General features: G+C 39.4%; 3 protein-coding genes across 3 annotated transcripts; all 3 read left to right on the forward strand.

Annotated features, from left to right (window-relative positions):
* The first annotated feature begins 294 nt into the window (after positions 1-294).
* Positions 295-6,696, forward strand: LOC137968647 (uncharacterized). The gene is made up of 3 exons (XM_068815171.1): positions 295-385; positions 5,596-5,971; positions 6,309-6,696. The coding sequence occupies exons 1-3, from the start codon at positions 295-297 to the stop codon at positions 6,694-6,696; spliced, it is 855 nt and encodes a 284-aa protein (XP_068671272.1).
* Positions 6,697-6,889: 193 nt separating this feature from the next.
* LOC137968648 (uncharacterized) lies at positions 6,890-18,245 on the forward strand. Its single transcript, XM_068815172.1, has 14 exons — positions 6,890-7,052; positions 7,431-7,799; positions 10,624-11,001; positions 11,844-12,219; positions 13,540-13,919; positions 14,288-14,323; positions 14,526-14,773; positions 15,291-15,361; positions 15,495-15,542; positions 16,147-16,194; positions 16,691-16,738; positions 17,264-17,311; positions 18,025-18,072; positions 18,194-18,245. The coding sequence occupies exons 1-14, from the start codon at positions 6,890-6,892 to the stop codon at positions 18,243-18,245; spliced, it is 2,313 nt and encodes a 770-aa protein (XP_068671273.1).
* A 119-nt stretch (positions 18,246-18,364) lies between these two features.
* LOC137968649 (ZP domain-containing protein-like) lies at positions 18,365-24,769 on the forward strand. Its single transcript, XM_068815174.1, has 5 exons — positions 18,365-18,389; positions 20,270-20,308; positions 20,808-21,390; positions 22,814-23,142; positions 24,224-24,769. Exons 1-5 carry the CDS (start codon positions 18,365-18,367, stop codon positions 24,361-24,363), a joined length of 1,116 nt encoding a protein of 371 aa, XP_068671275.1. The 3' UTR covers positions 24,364-24,769.
* Positions 24,770-25,696: the final 927 nt, after the last annotated feature.

The following is a 25,696-nucleotide window of genomic DNA, read 5'->3' on the forward strand; positions in this document are numbered from 1 at the left end:
GGGAATTTCAAACAACGCTATGATCATCACAACGATTTTTCAAAAACAGATGACTTGTTCCTTTTCTTTACTTTCTCTATTGAAAAGCGACGTTTTGTTCCATAAACTTATCTTACGTTAAATTAGGGCACACTTTACTTAGCGTGAAGTTGTTTTTAGCGAGTTTAATCCAAGCTGTTTAGTCAACCCGGAAAATGTGAAAGCAAGCGTAACCGATTTTCTGCATATAGTGAATAAACAAGTACCTGGAAGTCACTGACAGGCCATTCGCTTTCAAGATCGCAAGAGTAAAAAATGCATCAGGTTTTTCTACTTGTTGGCGCATTGAGCGTAGCAGCGGACAAGTTAGCTGATACCCACTTTAAAACAGATCTGACCAGGGAAGGTAGGTAGTATATTCGTTTTAATTGCTCTTGTCCCCACAAAATTACTTACTGGTGAAAAGTTACCTTCGTTAAGAACCGATTAGTGCCGGAATAACAACATCATCGAATAGTTTTCAGTGATTGCGAAAATTCGCAATATGATACGCTGCAAAAACTCTATTTTCCCGTCGACTATGACACCCATTCTACACACGGAGCAACTGCAACTGATTTTCCGGTGATACAATGTTTGCAGAATAAAGTGGTGAGGTGTGTTAAAAGTCAGTTCGCTGAACGTTTAAGGAAAAGTTAAAGCAATCAAAACAAATGCCAAGAACTGAAGAGTTGATTTTGTCTTTCCGAGAATTTCCACCCAGTACTTCTTCATAATACGAAAATCCAGGTACCAGTAATATTTCATTTAGAAATCTTTGCCATTTTTTTAAGGTGGCTGGATCCTGCAGAGAGGATATTTTACTTGGTTCGCCAGGGATATAAATCGGTTTCATCTCAAACATACGCGAGCTTTTTATTTATCCGTATATAGGACTCAAAGGCAATTAAACTAAGATAAATATGTATGGGAACTCCTTTTGGAAAAATTAGCGTTACTCAATTTTTAGAACCGAAGCAAACGAATTAACAGCATTAATTTAATCAAAATATAAATCTTATCAAAAGGCAGTCGGTAACGTTTTACGAGAAACCTTTCCTGGATTGCGGAATATTATTTTATAAGCATATTACAAACACTTTTTCCGCATTTTGGTGTGGAAAAGTCTCAGGGGTATTGTTTAGTAATGGTATTGACGTCATTCAAATGAGTTAAAAACCCACTCAAACTTGGGACTTTTACGAAGAACATTTTTTGGGGGAGAGAAACGACCGCCGGATATACGTCTGCGTTCGAAGGCTACTTTATATACACCTGAAAAATTCATGTGAGTTCAACGGGATTTGAACCCATGATACTCCTGCGATGGACTGGCATCCTATCCAGGTGAGAGTAGAAATACTCCTAGTCGCTTCATGCTACAGAAACCAGAGATAAGCGCCGGCCTGATGGGCCTTTTAGACTCGTAGCAGACGTTACCTTTACTTTACCTTGAGACCATTTGAATCGTGATCGGAAGAAACTAGGAACAAGAAACCAGACTATCCCATCCAGATTTAATCCAGATGCGAGCACGCTTACGGCTTCAACTCCATCCAACGTTTTTGACAGCGAAAAAACTGTTGACTTGATTTAACGCGCTTCCAAAGAACTTTCAACCCCTTGAAAAGAGGGAGCTTTTCACCCCTTCAACAATGTTGAACGACCCGAAATGTTAGTGTTGATGCAAATGATATAACCCTTTGAATAGGCGGCCTTAATGTGTTGGAATTTAGTTGTGACCATTAAGTTAATCAGTTTCTTCAGTTGTACGACCTATCCGACAACTGGGCGCTAAGGAATCGCACAGGGAGTAAATTGTGTGCCTACTTTAGAGGAACTGGTATCACGTTCTGAAGAGGCTACAATAAACTGCTCGAAAACGTAATAAAATGACTAATGCTCTCATAAAATTGAAACAAAATTTAATATAATAAAATTGTTTCTCACTTAACAACATAAAAAAGTTACAAACTAAAAAAAAACAGCATTTGATTTGATTTGCGTTAATTTGTTGATTTCAGTTTACAGTGTCCCCAATAAGTGGCTCAGCGTTAGAAGACTTGACAATCAAATAAAGTCCCTTTCCTTTTCCTTTTTATTTGTAAAAGTGTATTTCTTGCAAATTTGAGGGCTGTAACCATTTTTAAAACTTTTTGACTTGTTCATATTGTTAACTGAGAAGCAATTTTGTCATATTTGTTTCAATCTTATTAATTAAAGTATCAGCCATTTCATTAAGTGAACGAGGAGCTTATTGTGTTTGACAGCATTCCGCTAAGTTTGTAAGCTCTGCCTTTTACAGAATTTGAATGCATGTTATTCATTTTGCACATGTTTCATGTCTTAAGTGTACATACTATGTCCATGCTGGCCTCGGAAAAAATTGAAATACATGAGTTGAACTGATTATCATAGTTAGCTATATATAGCAGCAACTAAAATTGCTGCTTAATATAACTTCGATGTTTTTCAACTTACGTACAGCGGGACCACGTGGAATCCGGCCTCCCATTATGTCCAGCATTACAGGCAAATCACAAATTTTCCCATTAAAAAAAAAACTCCGTTAAAATCGTGGTTCCTGTTGTTTTCGTCAGCCCCTCGCATGCTGCATGTTTTTCCACTGATCGCGTTTTCTTGTAAGTTTCGTGAAAATCGTCGTTTTTGTCGTATCTGTCCTTTTCTTAAGACTCTCACAAGCTGCAAGTCCTTCCACTTTACGATTTTTGTCTTTTTTGTCAAAATCGTCGTTTTTGTTTTACAGTTGTAATTATTTGTTATTGTTGCAATTTTCGTAATTGCGTGTGATCCTGCACTCATCTCCACTCGGCAAGGGATTGAAGAGGGACCGACAGTGTCAGCCAATGTCGGCATTTAATGTGTGAAAAATCTTCATTCCGAATAAAATAAGTCCTAGGGGTCTAAAACGATATCTCGGCATTCAATCGCATTCACCACTGGTGCGATGTGATCTGTCGTATCTGTTTTTGCATGCTTTACGCAACTTCAACACAATGTAGTACGGCATCATCTAACCATTTGATTGTCATTGATTTTGTTTGACGAACTTATAGACATTATGTTTTCATCATAAAGACATCCTCAAGGCGAAATAATGAGCCTTTTACTCGAGAGTTAAATGATCGTATTTCACTTTAGGGCGCGTTCGATTGACCCTATTCCGGAATAAGAATACTTTGAGTGATGATTTAAAACAATATGTATGGCGTTTTGCAGCAACAAGAATAATAAAGCTATGTTTAAAATAGCACTGATTTTAGCAGATGTTTGATAATATTTATGTGAATCCCCACAAAAACGAAGGATTTCCAACTTCTATTCCATGTATTCCTATTCCGGAATACGGTCAATCGAACGCGCACATTGAAGCCAGTTTAGATGTTTCTAGCCTGCGAATACAGCCGCCTCTCCTCGCTCACCGACTGACGTTCCGTGAGAGAAAGCGTTGCCAGTCACCCCCAAAAATTCCATAGTGATGACGTAAATTTGTGTTACATCTGGTCAACGAGCACGGTAGCAAGAAGGCTTCTTCGAATTCAGAATGTGGGACGACGATTTGGATGGCAAAAGTCGAATAACTATTCAAGTCGTCTTGGAATTTTTCGAAGATAATCAGTAACAACTGATTTTACATCCGTTGTCCACAAAGCATTTGTCGCTATAGTTAGGCTTTGTTTTGCAGAGAATGCAAACTTTGCATTCGTCGATATCAATTATGTTTATTGAGCCATTTTGTTTTTCACAGTAAATGTATGAAATATTTTTCATAATTATGCATAACATGACTACGTGTAAGACGTCATCAGTATGGAATTTTTGGAGATGAATCGCAGACGCTCTCTCCCCGGTGAGCGATCAGAAGCAGCTGTATTCACAGGTTTTCACTCCACAGAAAATGTGAAAACAAAAATTGGAAGCACTAAAGTTTGGTCTAACGCACTCGATTTATCCTCCGACCATTAGCAAGACTGATATTTTTGCTTGCTTCGAACTGATTAGCCACACGATGAAAAGAAATCTTATTGACACCTCCAACACCAGCAAAATAGTTGCAGATCTTTCTCACCTTGCTCACTGCTACATATCCTCGTATAGACCTACCACTGCAGATCTAAAAAAAACACAGCATCTTGAGGAGTACCAGAAAGAACAGGGACATAGTCATTTTGAAACCCGACAAAGGGAACGGTATTGTAATACTTGATAGAACTGCATATGACAATGGCTTATTTAGTATAATCAACGATTCCTCCAAGTTTAAACCTATTAGTAAAGACCCTACCCTTACTCGGGAAGGTAGGCTTCAACAGTTTCTCAGGGATCTGAAAAACAAGGAAAATTGGAGAGTGTTTTATACGACGGCATCTATTCCAACGGGTCCCAACCGGCCAGAATATACGGTTAGCCCAAAATGCATAAATTACGGATCCCACATCCACACCCCCCTTCCGCCCCATAGTTGCATCTATTGGCACATATAACTACAATTTAGCTAAGCTTTTATGCAATCTCCTTGAACCATATATTCCCAATGATTACAATGCCTCTGACACTTTTGTTTGGCACATTTCTCATTTATTTTGATGTCGAGAGCTTGTTTACTAACATCCCTCTTGAGGAATGTATTGATTTAGCGGTCAAGTACATCTCCAAGGGAAACCCTGACCTCATCTGATCGATAAATGCGTCTATCGATATTTGAACACAGCCATCGACCGAAATGGCTCCACTCAAAATACCACTTCACAGGGTAAAGAATACTTATTTAGGCCGTTTTTCTACTATAGCTCAAAGCAAAATACGTCGCCTTGTAAATCGTTATTGTCATGATCTTGATATCAAATTAGTGTTTACCACGTTTAAATTAAGAAATCTTTTCTCAGTGAAGGATTCTGTCCCCAGAGAACTTCGTTCACGTGTGATTTATAAATTTACTTGTGCTTGCTGTAATGCTTGCTATATCGGCGAAACTGGTCGTCATTTTTTCACAAGCGTCCGTGAACATCTCTCTTCAGACAAGTCCTCACACATCTTCAAACATTTACTAAGTTCAGAACGTTGTCGTCAATCTTGCTCTGCGGATTGTTTCGAAATCCTTGATTCCGCCCCTTCTAAATTTCAACTTAAACTCAAGGAGGCTATGCATATAAATTGGGAAAAGCCTAATTTAAACCAACAAGTTCATCACGTCAACCTGACACTTACGCTTTAGGCTTTACATTCTCTCAAACACTCTGTATTTCACTCAAATATGTCATTCTTGTCTCTTAATCATAATTAATTATGCATGTTTTGCCTAGTCGTTATATAGTCCTAACGGTTTTTCAAGTATTCTGTAACTGACGATGATGTTCGTAACATCGAAACATGTCTTGGAAATTAAAAAATGTCGTAATTTTCTTAAAGAAAACAAGCATTTGTAATCATCACTCGTGTTACAAATTTGCACCTATGTTACGTGAGAACTGCACCCCTTTATAGCCAATCAGGACGGAGTATTTAGTTGCATAATACAATGCAGTTTTTCGAATTTCCTCGTTCCTTTCAATTCAGATTTTGATCCATGCACAAGTGGCAGTTACCAGACTATCAATTCTTCTGATCGTCTCGTTGGAAACACTGATCTACGCTCATTAAAGTGTGACAAGCATGATCTCATCCCAGGATGGTATCGTTTCACTGGTGATGCTGGAGATAAGATACCAAACACACGACCACCACAGACCCTTCGCTGTGGTACGCATGCCCCCGGTTGGATCAAAGGTAGCAACCCTGCTGTTGCTGATGGTGACGTGACTCGAACGGTTTGTTATTTCTGGTCGGGAAACGACTGCAGATGGAACAACAGCATTAAAGTGAAAAATTGTGGAGCATTTTACGTCTATGAGCTACAAAAGCCACCAATATGTTGGCTTCGTTACTGCGGTGAGTGCAGCCGTTAAACATAAAATGTATATCATGCACAAGTATTTAAAATGCTTTAAGCCGTAGTCATGCAAAAAACATCAACTGTAAGGTAAATGTCACTGCATTGTTCCTGTACCCTCAAACGCTAGTGCTTCGGTTCACGACACCAAACTAGACTGACGTTCTTCTCAATCTTAACTAACTTTGTTCGCTTCGTTATGGGACCAAAATAAACAAAACGACTCAGATATGTATAGAAGATTTCAAAAAAATGGTTAGTTAGATAGTGACTTATTTGGAATGGCAACTTAGAGAAGAAAATGTGGATTTCCATGATGCTTCATTGCAGGTGAGGCTAGTGAATGTACCAACTACACAAATCTTGATCAAGCTGACCGTGCAGTAGGCAACACGAATCAAAGCAATTTTAAATGTGATCGATGGGATCCAGGCAAAATCGTGTCACATGACTGGTATCGCATGACAGGGGCTAGTGGCGATCAGATTCCAGAGGGATGTGTTCCCATCAATAGATGTGGTACGCGTGCTCCAGGATGGCTTAATGACACCCACCCAACAGTCAAGGATGGACTGCAAAGGGCTCAAGTTTGTTATCATTGGAATAACGACTGCTGTCAATGGAAGAACAACATCACAATCCGAAACTGTGGTAGTTATTTCGTGTACCAGTTGGTAAAGCCTCCAGATTGTCGCTTGCGTTACTGTGGTAACAGAAATGGTGTGTAGCATTTGTGTTTCATACATTTGAAAAACCAAATGGTGACGTAAGTCAAAGATTGCGTAAGTGAGCATCGGGAAGGATTTTTTACACGTATTATGTTACTGACTGATACAGCTGTAGCTCCAGTAATTTATAAAAAGAAACGAGGTCTGTGACTTAAGTTCGGTCTATGCACTAGGAAAACGGCAACAATAAAAAATGTCAACGTTAAACGTTCCTCTACGGAGCGACACCAATTTTCCTCTGGAGACCAAGCCAGACTTTCTCTTTTTCTCTGTTGAGCGCCACGGGATTCTACTTGTCAATGGAGGCCACTTCATACGTGAATGGGCCAAACCTGGCCTTTTTTATTTACCTGTGAGTAAGTCCTCAAGATTCAAGATTCGGGTATAGAGCTGGCTTAGTGGTAAGAGCACTCCTCTCCCACCAATGTGGCCGGGGTTCGATTTCGATGTCTTCATATGTGGGTTGAGTTCGTTGATTCTTTACTCTGCACCAAGAGGTTTTTCTCCGGGTACTGCGGTTTTCCCTCCTCAAAAACCAACATTTGATTTGATTTGCGTTAATTTGTTTGTTTCCCCAATTAGTGCTCCAACGCTGGAAGACTAGACACTTAAATAAAGTTCGTTTCTTTTCCTTTTCAACGATATGCCTTTCATGTTTTAAACGTAGTTTGTTTTGAGTTTAACCAATAAAAATACAGCAGGTAACTTTATCCCATTGGTTTGTTACACAACAGTACTTGATCCATGCGCAAGTGGCAGTTACCAGACTATCAATTCTTCTGATCGGCTCGTTGGAAACACTGATCAAGGTTCATTAAAGTGTGACAAACATAATCTCATCCCAGGATGGTATCGTTTCACTGGTGATGCTGGAGATAAGATACCAAACACACGACCACCACATACCCGCCGCTGTGGTACGCATGCCCCAGGTTGGATCAGTGGTAGCAACCCTGGTGTTGCCGATGGCGAAGTAACCCGAACGGTTTGTTATTTCTGGTCAGGAAACGACTGTAGATGGAGCAACAGTATCAAAGTAAAAAATTGTGGAGCATTTTACGTCTATGAACTACAAAAGCCACCATTTTGTTGGCTTCGCTATTGTGGTAAGTAAAAACGTTTAACACAAAATTTATTTCACACTCAAGTTTTTAAATTGTCTTAGCTATGGTTCTGGAAAAGAACAGCACAATTGTTAATTCGTAAGGTGACTACCACTACATTTTTTGCTGGAACCTCACATGCTAAGGTTGCCATACATGACCTTACAGATTTTAAATTCCACGTTTTTCTTGATGGTAACAATTTTTGGCCAATGTATATATTACATGTTAAATTGAAATTCACGTTAAAAGGATTTCGACCTACAGGTCATTTTATTTTAAACTAATTTGAAAACAACTTCACCTAGATTAAAATGTCTCAAACCAGTTTATTATCAACTGTCTAAAAAAGGCTTTCCTTTTTTTGGGGATGTAATAAAAAAAAAAAAACGAGGCCTGGATTTTTACGGGGTTAAAAATAAAACAACAAAAAGAAGGAAATGAAAAAATAGAAAATATGAAATCATTCTTTTAATCATTATCTTCTCTTCTCTGCTTCTTCTTCTTTTGTTCTACCTTATCTCCCTTACCTACCTCTTCCTCTGTTCCTACTTACAATCTTTACCACTTACCTTACCTCTCTTTCCTCTCTTGCTTTCCATGACATTCCTGAGATACGAACCTCGCACAATCGTACGTCTGTTTTTACGTGTCCTCTGCATTTATCGCTATGCCATCGGGTTAAAGACAGAATTTTTGTTTTTTTGCCTAAGACTTAAAGCTATTTCCAAGCCTCCGCGGCTGTAAATGACACGATGTGGAACTTATAAAAAAAAATAGCTTATCATCCGTTACGGCTACCAATGGAACTGCCAGCAGCAGTGTTTGAGTGAACTCTGAGTACTTTTTTGAAATGCTGAAGGAGCTTAAGCAGTCCATAAAATGTATAACTAGCAAGAACAATATTATTTATGGTTGGCGACGTTTATGAAAAAGCTAAGGGTGAATAATGAGCGAAAATGCTCAGATCTCTCCGGTCCAACAAAAGCAAAGATTGCCTGCAAGAAATAGGCTCTTGATCGTCAACAGTGACTGCAAAAATGTAGTTCCAAAAAAGGAATTACATAGAACATATCAGAAGCACATTCAGCTACTTGTTACCATGGTGGGCCGAAGAGAAAAATGTGTACAAATAGCCTAACAGCGGAATTTCCCAGCAAGTCAGAATTACGTTTATTTACATCGCTATTCTGGCATGGTTGGTGGGAAATCCGACAAAGTTGCAATCTCTCAATGGAAAAGAAGTTAAGCTAAGATGCTGATCATCACAGTTAATAACTTACTTACTTGAGTAGTAACGAGAGGCAAACCTGAAAAACTCGGGCTGTCCTTTCGTTACTGCGTAAGTAACATTAATTAATAACTGCAATGATCAGCATCTTAACCTGACTCTCTCCGGAGTTCAAATAAATATGGCTCTCGGAAAAGAAATTTTGAGTAAAGACATGACTGACAGTTTGCCACAAACACAACATGAAATATGTTCGGGGTGAACCAAGCAATGTACTGATACACTCAGGGTCTTGTGGAAAAGACAAACTTTTGCAGTTTAATTAAAGACAAGAACTTGTCACATTGAAGGAGAAGAAGAAAAAGTCGAATTTATTTACAGCACAGAAGTTCAACCCAGCACCGCAGTTAACAATTTCCACCAAAGTCAAGAAATGCTGCAAACAGAGATCAAGTGAAAGAAGCTGACAAACAAATTGATAAAAGGGTGACAATATCACACAAAAGAAAAATATTACAAGAAAAAGTATACAAATCACCAGGAGAATATAACAAAAAAATTAAAGAAGGAGCGCCCAAAGGCAGACGTTCGAACTTCAGAATTATGTGGCGGTGAAATTAATAAAGAGAACATTACAAGGAAACGCCCTCTTCATCCAAATGTACTACTCGCTCAAATAGGGGAACTCATGGCTTGAATAAGACTAGGCCAAAATAACTACAAAGCTTCGATTTATCACTATAAATCTGCGCAAAAGGAATGAGCAAAAAAAGCCAAACACCTTATTTGATCGTTCAAAGTAAATAACACGTGCAAGAGCCTGCAAAATCGCTTCTGAGTAGTACAAAAAACTCCTTTTTCCAACTACGCTATCAGGAGTTCGACTTATTTTTGTTATTTTGACTTTTCAAAGATTTTCACTTGGTTTTGATCATATCAATTCAATGTAAGCAAGAGATCGAGCAAGCAGTAACGATATCTAAGCAAATAAAAAATCAGCAATACATCATGTATGTTTCAGTGTTTATTTTATTATTCTTTTGAACGTGATGTTTGATCTCTTCCCTTCGAGGGGGATTCAGCCATTAATGCCTTTTCAAAACCTCTGAGTCAGAAAATCAAAATTGATTATCATGCACAATATGTCTAACCCCAACCTTAATGCTTACCATTTAAAATCACTGCTTAGACTTAATAACACTGCACCATTGGCATTTTATAGACTAACTCATGAAAAACTTAATTCAAGAAAGAAAACTCACATTACGGTTTATATAGTTATTTACCGAAGCCAAAGGCTTATATGGCCAAAAAATTCCCTTACGTATACAGGAGATTTTCGAAAAACCATGACTTACGACGCTTTCCATTTGAAAGAATTGATCGGCCAGACCGTGCCTCTAACAGCGCCTTCAAATTAACACCTTTTGAGGACGATATATACTCCTCAAGAAGAATGCGAGGGATTATCATGGAAGCTGACGGGTCTGGCCGGACAGTTCTGATATAACGAAGGCGCCCTTAGAGACTGGCTTTTTATTAGAAAAGCGAGTTAGTATAGAAAATGTGGATTTCCATTCTACTTCACTGCAGGTGAGGCTAGTGAATGTGCAAACTACACAACTCTTGATCAAGCTGACCGTGCAGTAGGCAACACGAATCAAAGCAATTTTAAATGTGATCGATGGGATCCAGGCAAAATCGTGTCACATGACTGGTATCGCATGACAGGGGCTAGTGGCGATCAGATTCCAGAGGGATGTGTTCCCATCAATAGATGTGGTACGCGTGCTCCAGGATGGCTTAATGACACACACCCAACAGTCAAGGATGGACTTCAGAGTGCTCAAGTTTGTTATCATTGGAATAACGACTGCTGTAAATGGAAGAACAACATCACGATCCGAAACTGTGGTAGTTATTTCGTGTACCAGTTGGTAAAGCCTCCAGATTGTCGCTTGCGTTACTGTGGTAACAGAAATGGTGTGTAGCATTTGTGTTTCATACATTTGAAAAACCAAATGGTGACGTAAGTCAAAGATTGCGTAAGTGAGCATCGGGAAGGATTTTTTACACGTATTATGTTACTGACTGATACAGCTGTAGCTCCAGTAATTTATAAAAAGAAACGAGGTCTGTGACTTAAGTTCGGTCTATGCACTAGGAAAACGGCAACAATAAAAGATGCCAACGTTAAACGTTCCTCTACGGAGCGACACCAATTTCCAGAGTCGTCTTCATAGCTGCCTTGCAGCTCAGTCGGTAGAGCAGCGGTGATCTTACCCGAAGGTCGTGGGTTCAATTCCCACCCTGGTCAAAGTTTTCTCTGTCCTTGTGTGGGCCCATTTCCATTAGTAGGGCTAACGCTCACATGTTTCATATGGGGTAGAAACCTAGCACTTCACATTACACTCTAATCAGTTAAGTCTGTTCATATGTGGGTTGAGTTCGTTAATTGTCTACTCTGCAACGAAATGTTTTCCTCCGGTTTTCCCCTTTTAAAATTTTAGTTTAGCAAACATTGGTAACCTTCTTTATTATTTCAGCATTGAGCACCACACCAACACCGATAACAAGACCAGGTATGATATGCATTTTTAAAAATTTAACGAATAAAAAATGGCAACGTTAGATGTTCCTTTCCAGAACGACGCAAACTCCAGTTATTTATGCCCGTTTTTATTTACCTGAGAGCACGTTTTAAGGATTCCAGGAAACCGCTTTCATGTTTTAAAGCTAGTTTGTCTTACCCTATGTTCAACTGAATGAAAAAAATAATTTTATCACATTGGTTTGTTGCACTACTGTTACAGCTCTTGATCCATGCAGAAGTGGGAATTATCAGATTATCAATTCTTCTGATCGTCTCGTTGGAAACACTGATAAAAGCTCATTTAAGTGTGACAAGCATGATCTCATCCCAGGGTGGTATCGTTTCACTGGTGATGCTGGAGATAAGATACCAAACACACGACCATCACACACCCATCTCTGTGGTACGCATGCGCCAGGTTGGATCAGCGGTGGCAACCCCACTGTTGCCGATGGTGAAGTAACGCGAAGTGTTTGTTATTTCTGGTCGGGAAATGACTGTAGATGGAACAACAGCATCAAAGTGAGAAATTGTGGAGCATTTTACGTTTATAAGTTGCAAAAGCCTCCAGTATGTTGGCTCCGCTACTGCGGTGAGTACAGACGTTAAACACAAAGGGCCAGTTATTTAAACAAAGTCTAACTTAGGCCGCGGTTTAAGACAATCAGTGGACCTCCAAGTCTGATTATGAGCGGTATATTTTAAGTAAATAAATTGCTGCTTGTCTGGAATGCAAACCTTCTTGTTACCATCAGGAGCACACAATATTTCGATATAATTGTTGGCAATATTGAAAATGGCTTAGAACGCGGTTTTGTTTAACATTGTCTAAACTATGCTTTAATAATCGACCCAAAATGTATATTAGACTCAAGTTTGATTTAAACTACTTTTAGCCATAGTCCTACACATTAAAAGGATTATCATGAACTTTTACCGGGGTTTTGCTAAAAGCAGGCCCGAGGCCCAGCGGCCCGCAAACGTTGTCACTCTCTGTTTATTCGCCAGTTTACAGAACCCGAATAATGAGATATGTGAACTGCGAATTGTCACTGAGTTGAGTTTGTCAGTTTATCAGGCAATCACATTCTCGCTTTGTAATCAAATGATCTTACGGTAATTCTGTGCAATGGCAGGCAACAGTTATGAACGGCGGTAGATTTGCGTTTGCATGCTTTATTTGTGTAACTCTGAAACTCATAACACATAACTCATAACTCATAACTTATGATATTTTCACTTTACTTTCAAAGTATGGTTTGAAAATAACTTACATCGTTCGATAATAAAGTCCTCTATTGTGCTATCGCTTTCTGTTAAGAGACGAATGAACAGAGAATGAAAACGCTTATATCTGAACAACATGCAACAAACAGAAACAAGGATTCAAATGATTAAATGGTAAACGAATTCAAACTCACCTTCGTCCATTTTGCACTCCCAAACCCGATGCAGATCTGTGCATGCGCGTGGATTTGCCGCTGGACAAAAAAACTGTGGAAAGTCAGGACTGGGCCACCGGGCCTCCGGGCCGCCGGGCCGTAGCGGGCCGTGGGCCTGCTTTTAGTTTTACCGTGCGCATGAATGCCAGTGCACTTTTGATTGCACTCTACGGTTTCCATACAAGACCTCCAAATTACACAACTTGGCGTGATATTAATAAATTTTGTCCCGTGTATATCTTCGTTATGGGGACAAAAATAAATTTTTTGGTTGTACTAGACTTGACTTCCAGATCTTAGAATTCAATGTCAACACATTTTGTCTGCTGTATATCTTCGTTAAGATGCTCAAAATGAATTATAATGATGTACACGATTTCCAGAGAGTCATTAATTAGAGAATTCCTTGTTTAGAATGACAAATTAGAATAGGAAATGCGGATTGCCATTGTGTACCGTTGCAGGTGAGGCCAGTGAATGTACAAACTACACAATTATCGATCAAGCTGACCGTGCAGTGAGTAACACGAATCCAAGCAATTCTAAATGCGATCGATGGTATCCAGACAAAATCGTGTCACACGACTGGTATCGCATGACAGGGAACAGTGGCGATCAGATTCCAGAGCGATGTGTTCCCATGAACAGATGTGGTACGCATGCTCCAGGATGGCTTAATGACACACACCCAACAGTCAAGGATGGACTGCAAAGGGCTCAAGTTTGTTATCACTGGAATAACGACTGCTGTAAATGGAAGAACAACATCACGATCCGAAACTGTGGTAGTTATTTCGTGTACCAGTTGGTAAAGCCTCCAGTTTGTCACTTGCGTTACTGTGGCAATGGAAATGGTGCGTATTTGGTGTTTCAATTTAGGTCGTGTTTTCAAAACATAATTAATTAATTAATGGGTTTTTTAGTGTTAATGTAAGAAAAGGATTTCGTAATTTAGCACACAGGAAGAGCTTTTTATTACGTTGTCGATTGAAAAATATTTTCAGTTATGAAGATGTTCTGTGATTTGGCCTCGCTCGTTCCAATGCGCTTTCGATGTCTTGAGCACAATGAAAATCACAGATGACTTGTTCCAGAAGTTTTGCTTGACTAAAGAAAGATCCACCATCTATCGTTCTATCGTTTTGTTGCTTCCTAAATCTTTTTAAGCCCACAGAAACATTTTTAGTGTATGAAACACTTTTAACTTTTCCTACTATTTCAGCATTGAGCACCACACCACCAGGGATAACAAAACCAGGTATGAAATGCATAAAAAAAAATTACAGCCATAATAAATAAAGAAATAAATACGTCACCGTTAATCGTTACTTACGTAGCGACACCAAGTAACTCTGGCCTTTCTTATTAATTGGAGAGTAAGTGTTGAAGATTGAATATGTTCAGTATTAATATGTTTAACGGTAATTCTATCGTATTTGCTTTCTTTCATTTCATTACAGCGCTTGATCCATGCACAAGTGGCAATTATCAGACTATCAATTCCTCTGATCGTCTCGTTGGAAACACTGATCAAAGCTCATCAAAGTGTGATAGCCACGATCTCATCCCAGGATGGTACCGTTTCGCTGGTGATGCCGGTGACGGAATGCCAACTTATTGCCCACCAACTCGTCGCTGTGGTACGGATGCTCCAGGTTGGCTTAATGGTTCATATCCCACAATGGTGGAGGGTGTGGTGAATCGAAAGGTTTGTTATCACTGGAGCAACAGATGTTGTAGGTGGAGCAACAATATCAAGATACAAAACTGTGGTGGTTATTACGTGTACCAGTTGGCGAGGCCTCCTTTTTGTCACTTGCGTTACTGTGGTAATGGACACGAACGTAAGTGTTTTACTTCTCACTGGCAATATAAGTGGAAAAGAAGTCTATTTAGGCTGAGAGTGATACAACCTGTGCGTTTTTTTTCTCCCCAAAATCATTTGATATCTTTCTCGTGTTTCAGGCGATATATTGGGCACGAGTAAACGCCAAACAGACTTCTGGGCATGCAGCTAGTTTTAGTGCGAAAAAAGAAAACCTCCCTTCACAAATGAGCCAATTTTTAAATTTAGTGAACTTGACGTATAAGAGCCAAATGGTAGTGAAGGCTAAACACTGTGATAAAATATTTAGTATTATGGTTATGGGTGAACTTAGAAATCGACAGTCTTCTCTGGGGGAAAATTTATACGAAATCTAGGAATGTTCTATTTAAACTAACAGCTCCTCCTGATACCTCTTTCCAGAAACAACTGCGCAGGTCACAACTTTGTCGTCCACAACTCAGCCATCAGGTAAGAGGAGTCAGTCATATTATGATCCTTAGTTGAATGGAGAATCCGCGGCACAGTTGTTACACCCACAGGTTTTCAGAATGGAAAATCTTTTATGTTTAATGTAACAGCTGCCCTTCATAACTCTTTTTAGAAAAAACTGCGCAGCCCACGAGTACGTCGTCCACAACTCAGACATCAGGTAAGAGGAGTCAGTCATAATGTGATCCTTAGTTGAATGGAGAGGCCCCAGACACAGATCACACCCTCAGGTCCTCAGCAATAGAAAATCTTCGAATATTCTACGAAAAGTAAAAGCTCCTCTTTATAAATCTCTTCATAAACAACTACGCAGACGACAACTACATCGTTCACGACTCAGCCACCAGATAATTAACAATTAGACCCGTAGCCCTTGAGGGCGAAGGGTCTAATTGTTTTAGTATCACCTAACTAGTCGGAAAGAAAAGGCAACAATAAAGTTAGCAAATGCAAATTGAAAAAATATTTATTTGGGAATAAAACGAAAGAAAGAAAGAAAGAAAGAAAGAAAGAAAGAAAGAAAGAAAGAAAGAAAGAAAGAAAGAAAGAAAGAAAGAAAGAAGAGTCCTCTAGTAGCGTAGCCAATTAAAATGCAGGATTTGCTAGTCCACTAATTGGGTGATACTAAGAAGAGTTAGTCATATTGTGATCCATAGTTAAATGAAGAAGCCCCAGGCAAAGTTCTTACACCCTCATGTCTTCAACAACAGAAAATCTTCTAATTTTCCATGAAAGTAACAGCTCCTCTTTATAAATCTTTTCAGAAACAACCACGCAGCCCACAATTTCGTCTTCCTCAACTCAGCCATCAGGTAAGAGGAGTTGGTCATATTGTGGTCCATAGTTGAACCGAGAAGCTCTAGGCACAGTTGGTACACCCTCAGATCCTAATACTCAATAGAAAATCTTCGACTTTCCTATGGAAAGTAACAGCTCATCTTTATAAATCTTTTCAGAAGCAACTACGCAACCCACAACTTCGTCGTCCACAGCTCAGTCATCAGGTAATAGGAGTTAGTCATATTATGATTGTTAGTTGAATGGAGAAGCCCCAGGCAGAGTTGTTACACCCACAGGTGCTCAGCAATATTTTCTATTAAAAGTAACAGCTCCTCTTTATAAATCTTTTCAGAAACAACTATACAGCCCACAGCTACGTCGTCCACAACTCAGTCATCAGGTAATAGGAGTTAGTCATATTGTGATCATTAGTTGAATGGAGAAGCCCCAGGCAGAGTTGTTACACACACAGGTGCTCAGCAATATTTTCTATTAAAAGTAACAGCTCCTCTTTATAAATCTTTTCAGAAACAACTATACAGCCCACAGCTACGTCGTCCACAACTCAGCCATCAGGTAAGAGGAGTTAGTCATATTGTGATCGTTAGTTGAATGGAGAAGCCCCAGGCACAGTTGGTACACCCTCAGTGTAACAACAGTTATACAATTTGTAGGAATGTTCTATTCAAACTAACAGCTCCTCTCGATACATCTTTCCAGAAAGATCTATACAACCCAACAACAAATCGTCCACGACTCACCTATCAGGTAAGAAGAGTTAGTCATTTTGTGATCCTCAGTTTAATAAAGAAGCCCCAGGAAAAGTTGTTACACAAACATGAGTACCTCGGCAACACGATATCCAAGAATATTCTATCAAACTAAGAGATCGGATTTATAAATCTTTTCAAAAACAACTACGCAGCCCACAATCACGTCGCCGACAACACAGCCATCAGGTAAGAGGAGTTAGTTATATTGCAATCCTGAGTTGAATGGAGAAGCCTCGACACAGTTGTTACACCCTCGGTTCCTTAGCAATACAAAATCTTTGAATTTTATATGAGAAAAGTAACAGCTCGTATTTATACATCTTTTCAGAAACAACTATACAACCCACAACTACATTGTCCCCGACTCAGTCATCAGGTAAGAGGAGTTAGTCATAATGAGATCCTTAGTTGAATGGAGAAGCCTCAGGCATAGTTGTTACACCATCAGTTCCTTAGCAATAGAAAATCTTTGAATTTTTTGTCAAAAGTAATAGCACCTCTTTATAAATCTTTTGAGGAACAACTAAACAACCCACAACCACATCGTCCACGACTCAGCCATCAGGTCACAAGAGTTAGTCATATTGTGATCCTTACTTGAAGTAGTAGGAGTAGCCTCGGCACAATTCTTACACCCTCAGGTCCATAGCAATAGAAAGTCTTTGAATTTCCCATGAGAAAATAACAGCTCCTCTTCATAAATCTTTTCAGAAACAACTACCCAGCCCACGACTTCGTCGTCCACCACTAAGCCATCAGGTAAGATGAGTTTTTCACATTGTTATCTTTAGTTGAATGGAGAAGCCCCAGGCACAGTCGTTACACCGTCAGGTCCTCAGCAACATAAAATATTCGAATTTTCTATGAAAAACAACAGCTCCTCGTTATAAATATTTTCAGAAACAATTACGCAGGCCACAACGACGTCATCCACAACTCAGCCATCAGGTAATAGGAGTTAGTCATATTGTGATCCTTAGTTGAAAGTAGAATCCCCAGACACAGTTGGTACACCCTCGGTTCTTTAGCAATACAAGATCTTTGAATTTTGTGTCAAGCGTCACTTCTGGTATTTATACATTTTTTCAGAAACAACTATACAACCTACAACAACATCGTCCACGAGTCAGCCATCAGGTAAGAAAGTTATTTATATTGTGAAAGCCTCGATACAGTTGTTACACCCTCAGGTCCTCAGCAATAGAAATTTTCGAATTTTGTATAAAAAGTAACAGCTTCTCTTGATACTTATTTTCAGAAACGACTATACAAACCAAAACCACATTGTCCACGACTCAGCTATCAGGTAAGAGGAGTTAGTCATATTGTGGTCGTTAGTTGAATGGAGAAACCCCAGACACACTTGTTACACCCTTTTCTATCAGAAGGGACAGTTCCTCTTTATATAACAATGATGGAACTCACGACCATGCCGTCTACGACTCAGCCATTAGGTAAGAGGATTTAGTTACATCAACGTCAACAACCACCGCCACCACCACCACCACAACAACAACAACGACATCAACAACACCAACAACATTGGATCGCAGGCTCAAGCATTATTGTAATAGGTTTGGCTAAATTTATATATTAGCGAGAGTTTAAATTCCTCCGAACTAGTTTTTGAACTCTCGCGTAATTTAGCCAATCGAGATCTCGTAAATTTTGGTGGTTCGTTTGACCAGAGGTTTCTTTTTTCTCCGCTTCGATTTTCTTGCTCGCCTCCTGACCGTAAAAAAATCCAGGGTAGGCGTATGTTGACCTAATCATGGAGAAGAACAGACTGAAGTTTTACGTAACCATGTTGCATGAGATGATGTCCGCCTTATCGAAATCAAGCAATAAAATTGTCGTTTGGTACCACGAATGTGACAGTAATTAATAATGGTAATACGACTGAGTGGAGTCCAATTCAGTCTGTAATCATACGAGCGATTAACAAAATCGGACGACCGTGCAGCGGGAGTTCGATTTGTTTATCACGAGTATGATTACAGACCGAATTGGATGACACGAAGTCCTGTTACCAATTAATCATAACCATTACAATTTCCGAGAAAACAAATGCATTCCTTTTTCACTGTCTAATGTTACAATTCGTCCACTTTTGAAAATTCCCTAGTTTGGTTGGGTAGGTGTTGTTGCTATTGTTATTGTGATAAATTGTGGGATTGATGGATTAAACCGAGTGTACTTAATATAATTAGCTAAAGTAAATGTCCGATTACAGCCAACTGTCCGATTTCACTGTCTGATTACAACCCTGCACAATAATTAGTGAAAAATAAAGCAGTTAATGCACCAATCAAATTTGAGAAAATTGTGATGGTTATGATTAATTCCGTAATAGCAGGAGCCATTTCCAATCAAAACTCTATAGCTTTCGCCGGGGATCTCGATTTTGTCCGTAAAAGTGAATGTCCGTAATAGCGGGATTTTCCCAAAGTGAGGGTTGACTATATTTTGAGCCAAGGAGCCAAATGTAGTTAATCGTGTTTCAAATTATATTTACTAGCAAGAGGACGCGATGGGTGTGCACCTTGGTCTTAATTAGACGTTATCCTCATCATATTTGATAGAACAAGGAAAAATAATACTCCATTGGAATTAATTATACCATACTTAGGGTGACCAATGCATCCATTGCAATACAATATCTTTGCCGATGTTATGAACGTACAAAGTAAGTCTTATTAATGGTTGGCAAATGATGGATGGTACATACCAAAAATAAAATAGATGTAATTTTTGTCCTTAACACTTACCGTGTGACGAGCCTTGTGGCCACCTAACAAAGTTTTTTACAAAATGGCCGCCAATCAGGATGATTGACAGTCACGCCTTCTTGCAAAGTTTGCACAGTTGTAAGTTAAACACCGTTGCATGGGTTGTTGAGTTGTCGTATTTACACTTAATTGTCAAATGTGAAAGTTTGTTGGGTGGCCACGGTAAGGCGCATTGCACTGTAACTTGATATATGCCGAATGAAAATAAGCATGCGACTAATTCCTCGAATAAAATGATATCATGGGCCTCTTGCTGTTTCAGTCTTTTACATCATCGAAGAGAAAAAGTTACCAAACCAGTAGAAATAATTATTTATGGTTACCAATGTTCTTGGTACGTAACACGGTGTACGCAAAAAAGGGCAAAAAGAAGTCGTCAAAAATCGTTTTGACATAAATTCTCACTGATAAGGTTTAATTTTGATTTCAATTTTTGATGTGTGGTTTGTCAATAGCACAAACGAAACAAAAGCTTATGGAAACACTTCTTGTCTGCCGTCGTAAAATCATCATGTCTAGTAACTCTGCTTTTTTGTTTATTGTAGTCAGCACAGCACCCACGGCGCACCCCCCAGGTCCTCAAGGTAAGATCGTTTGCTCGCTTTTAATGTCTTTGATTGTATCTCCTCTGAATGAAAATTCACGTGTTCGAAAAAGATACTTTATAAAGGTTACTGGACATCACAACAGCGAAAGCGCAAACCCAACCTTTTCAAAAACCTGGTCCCGATCTCTATCATGCATTATAAAAAACTATTTAATATTTTTCCTAGATCTGTGATTTACGCCATATCTCATTGGATTCCTAGAATGCTTTACATAAAGTTGAAAAATGCAGGCCTTTGACTCAGTCGGTCGGTCGATTGGTCGGTCGGTCGTTCGTTCAATCGACCGGTGGCTCAGTTAGTCTTAAATGGAGTAGTCCCAAACGTGACGACATGGCAAGAATATTTGACTCGTGCCAAGGCTATCCTTTGACAATACACACTGAGATTGCTCAACGCTGAAAATCACACTTTCACTCCGGTTGTCGGCTCACCAACACGATCTCACTTCATCAAGTGGTTTTGATTCATTTTTCAGAAGTTAATGTCACATGCGGAAAAAACGAGATGTGGATCAATCTTCCAAAGTCTTTGCTTCGTGGAGTTGACAGAAAACATCTGCGTCTTCTTGATGCCAACTGTAGCGCCCAAGAAACCAGAACTCATTTTATACTCTACACAAAACTAACGGAATGCCAAACAGTTATCAAACACACAAGCAGCTTCGCCTATTACATGAACAAGGTGCTAGAAATTCCATTGACGCAGAATCAGATAATCACTCGTGTCCGTGAAGTGGAAATTCCATTTACTTGCTATTACTCGAACACTGGAGTCGTGTCAGCCGTCGGTATAAAAGCACAGAGCAAGAAAATACTTTTCTCTAAGAATGGATTTGGAAAATTTGTGCTTGAAATGAGTATTTATCCGGACGGGAAGTATGTTGGCTTTTACACGAAGAAAGACTTCCCACTTATTGTGCCACCCAGGAAAAAACTTTTTGTGCAAGTCAGAGTGGGTACTGAAGACAGAAGGTTGGCTATCTTGGCAGACGAGTGTTTCGCTACACCAGATGTGAACCCTTACAACCCTGGTCTGCAATATACGTTTATCAAAGACGGGTACGAAGCAACCTTTAAGTGTTCAACTACATGCTAAGTAACACAATAGGAGCTTTAAGATCTACGACGTGACGTTATTGAAAATGTAAAGTTACAAGATCACTTTCAGCATTATTTCATAATTACTTTCAGTTCGTTTTAATTTAAACATTAAACTAGCCGAACCATAGGACTTGAGATCTGGTTGTCAGCTCTCTTCGCTGATTCGCGAGAACGGGAAACAAATGAGCAAAAGCTTTAAGCGAATTTTGCTCATTTTATGCCCGTGTCTGCGTGCGCTTGTTGATGTCTTCGCGTCGTAGAATGCTGGCAGTCGGTGGTGAATTTTATGCTATGCTGCGGTTTAAGTCCATTTTATTTTTCCAGGCGTTCGTTCAGTATTGGTAGGCGACACGTAGAATAATGTGATCAGTGTGTTTCTGATTTTTATATTTAATTTTGACGTCTTACTGAAGGCACCCTCTGCGGTTGCGGAAACTCCTTCCTCAGCAACTTGCGAGACTATGCACTTACATCTATGTCAGTCATATCCACTATACAAAAATTTGGTTTTATCAACGGAGTTGATAATGTAAATTGGCCACCGTACAGAGATTCTAAAAGCTGACGTTTCGAGCGTTAGCCCTTCGTCAGAGCGAATCGAGGAATTATGGGTTACCTGTAGTTTTTATAGTAGAGTAGGAGCTACGCTATTGCTGGTAACATGGCAACGTGAAAAATAGGAATATATTAGTTAAATGAAAAGCGTTCGTTAATACCGTGAGGATTAAGGGTACCGATTTGAAAGATGAATTTTTGTTCCAGATTCTTGCGGCTTTCCGTCGTACCTAGATGTAGGGAAAGGCCGCAGATAGCCATGTGTTCTTTGGAGTGGTTAGGCAGATTAAAATGGCGAGCGACTGGCTTAGATGCATCCTTGTCATTCTTCTCAACATCGCGAAGGTGTTCGCGGAATCGGTCACCTAGTCGTCTACCTGTCTCACCAATGTATAATTTATTGCATAACGTACAGGTTATGCAATAAATGACATTTGCGGAGGTACATGTGAAACGATCGGTGATCTTAACAGATCGCTTAGGTCCCAATATCTTAATCCCCACCGACGCAGCACCACAGTTTCTTTAGAAACTATCCCTTCAGTCATATCCACTAGTTTGAATCAAGAGACAATGCTGGTTGGTAGTCTCTAGCTCTAGAGTCGTCATTAGGAGCCATCTTTGTTTTATCTGTTGGTAAAAACAACGCTTCCTCAAGCCCATTTTTAGCATTGCTCATTCTCTTATGTCGGCGCTCGCCAAATTCAAACTATATACCGTGTGGAATTAAAATAGAGCCTGATCGCAGGTTACTTATTTATTGTGCCAGGAACTGTAGGTATGCAAAATCGTGAGAGTAAATGTTACCATTATTTCTTCCCTTTAGTTGTGCAGTGGATGAGACTGTTAACGTTATTGAATCTGGAAATAAACAACTTCAGCGGTATAGTATCAAGACTTTTCAGTTTCTGGGTGATCACGAGTTTGTCTACCTCCACTGCAAAGTAAAAATATGTAACGCAACAGATCCTTACTCACGCTGTGCTCAAGGCTGCATTCCACATCGAAGGAGACGGGTCGCCCGGTTACCAAGACAATCAAAGGACGAGGAAGCCACTGTGGCTGAAGGACCTTTCATGCGACAACATGATGAAAAGAATAGTCCTCTGCTACAAGGATACAAAGAATCGAGGGCCATTGATAAGACTGACGCTGGTAAGTAATGTAAACTAATCCATATACAAAATAATAAATTTCAAGTGAAATATTCAACCGTGTTCCATAAATAACCTCATTTTCCTTCTGAGAGAGAAGAAATCTTGTTTCAAGTGGTTGGACTTAAAGATGAAGCCATTTTCTCGGCAAACGTGTAAGCGCGCTGACTGTTTTCCGCTCGTTTAGTAGCTAATTATACATTCAAATTATTTTTTGAATTTCATTGGTTGAATTCAAATTTCGAGCGATCTGATTGAGTGGTACGTTTCATTATGAAATACGGCTCTCTATTGGCTACTTTGGCTCTGAATGTCCAGTTTGTAATATTTATAGGGTAATAAAAGATATTTAGCTTGTGTTTTAGTTGTCTACAATATTTTTTGTTGTTTTACTTCAACAAGTTTCAAAACAAGCACTTCACCTTCTTGGGGCGTTATTAATTTACCTATTATCTCTCACACTGCAGCCCCCCTCCCCTCCTTATCAGTGTTGCTAGCAAGACAAAAAAATAAACAGTCAACATTGAAAGAGGGAGAGGGGAAGGGAAGTGGGAAAGGTTTAAATTCTAGATACGCCCGGTATTGGAAGCTAGAAAAGGTGTTTTTTAATGAAAGTGTCCCAACAATTTTGCAACTTGTTGTAGCAATGCGACGTCCTGCCAAGAACAAGGAATCCACCTCATGCAACCTCCCGCAAAAATCGCAGTTTTCAGCAGCGCGACATTTCGCGAATTATCTTACACGAAAAAGGGAACGTACGGACGTACGAACGGACGGTCGTACGATGACGTCATTACCAAAAGTAAAATTTCTCGAGGTTGCCACATAAACGTGGTTTACGCACCCTTTTAATAAGTCTAATATATGCCGTTTTCCGCTAATGACGTCAAACTCACGCTTTTAAAATTATTCAGAAATGTACAAAGGCTTCAAACAAGAAAAGAAATCAGAAAAGTTTTAGGCCTTTGTACATTTCTAAATAAAATTTGAAAGCAAGAGTTCGACGTCATTAGCGGAAAACGGCATATATTAGACTTATTAAAAGGGTGTATAACTGAATTACTATTTCCGTTACTTTGCAGATTCAAGTATTTCCTTGAGCACCATTGCAATGGCACTTGTTTTAGCAGTCAGCGTTTTTCTTTTGTCATACTTCATATGTGCTAAAAAGAAACACAGTTTCAAGCTAGATTACCATCCACTGGCTGTGCCCGTTGAGTGATGGAACTTGTTAGGAGTTGGTGACGTCAAGAGGAAACGTTTTTCGATGGGCTTTGCTTTTATTTGGAAATTAACTAATCGCTTCTACCCAGTTTTAACTGGGGGTTTGTGAAAGTAGACTTATTATATTATCATGAAAGACCGCAAGAAACAACCATGAAGGCCTAAGGGAAGGAACATTCCAATTCTGAGATATAAAATATAAAGCTTAGGTGAATTTGAAATATGAAAGGTGATGTCTTTTGTCGAAGGCTCAATTTTAGTGAATCGATATTAAGCTCTTATTGCCTCGCTTTACTTTGCATTTGGACGTCGTCGTAGTTAGTATCACCAGACATCTTGCAATTGTACCTCTGGAGAAGTAACAACTTATGGGTGCGATTAGGTTTTACGCTTGAAGCGTTTAAAATTTGACCAGTCTTCTTTGTTTTCCATTTTTCAGTTTTTTTGACGTAATCTAATACAAATGGAGCCTGGCTTTTTAGGGGGATAAAAGAGAAAATATGGAAAAAAGACACATTGATTAAAGTCCTACTCCATCTTTGTCTTGCCTTCCGTTCGTCTTCCACTTGCCGTCTCTCCCTTTCTTTCCTTCATGACATTCTCGTCACCAGAGCCTCGGATCAACCCTAGGCTCTGGGAAACTCTAACTAGGAGAACACTGATGCGCCGTAGGGTTCCTATAGCCAAAGATTGGCTATTTGAACCTTACGGCACTCTCTCACTCCCCGTGCTAACATGGATGCACCAATTAGAGACGCTTTTGATTGTTCTTCACCAAAACCAATGAGAAGACACTTTGTTTTTCTCCCTCCGTTAAGAGAAGAGCTCTGGGGTTGAGATTGCCTTTACGACAACCACCATTTCGCACATGCGTAAATGACATAAAGTGAGACTCAGCTCATGCACAGTGATATAGCCGCCAATGGAACTTTATGAAGAGCTTAAAGGGTAGCTAAATGTATCTGAAGAAGGGTGAAAATTGTCTGAGTCTCCAATGCAACAAAAGCAAAAATTGTTTGCAAGAGGTGGGCTCGTGATTCTAAAGGCCAAATTATCAAATACTGTAGGATGTTTATTTACGTCGCTATGCAAAATACGCTAGGAACAAGGCATCATTTCTAGTCATGATAACAAACCGATTTTCTTTCTAATGTGCAAACAGATCTACTTAATTTTCGTAAAATAACCTGTAACTGTTCTAAGGAGCATACTGTGTAACTGGTTCTCTTTACGTTGAAAACCATTACTTAAAGTATATTCATGGATATTTTCTCTCAGATATAAGAAGACAGCAGGCCTTGCTAAAACACTAGAACGTCTATTCTGGATGG

The sequence above is a fragment of the Montipora foliosa genome, chromosome 8, assembly GCF_036669935.1.
Source record: "Montipora foliosa isolate CH-2021 chromosome 8, ASM3666993v2, whole genome shotgun sequence".
In the NCBI taxonomy this organism is placed as follows: Eukaryota; Metazoa; Cnidaria; class Anthozoa; order Scleractinia; family Acroporidae; genus Montipora; species Montipora foliosa.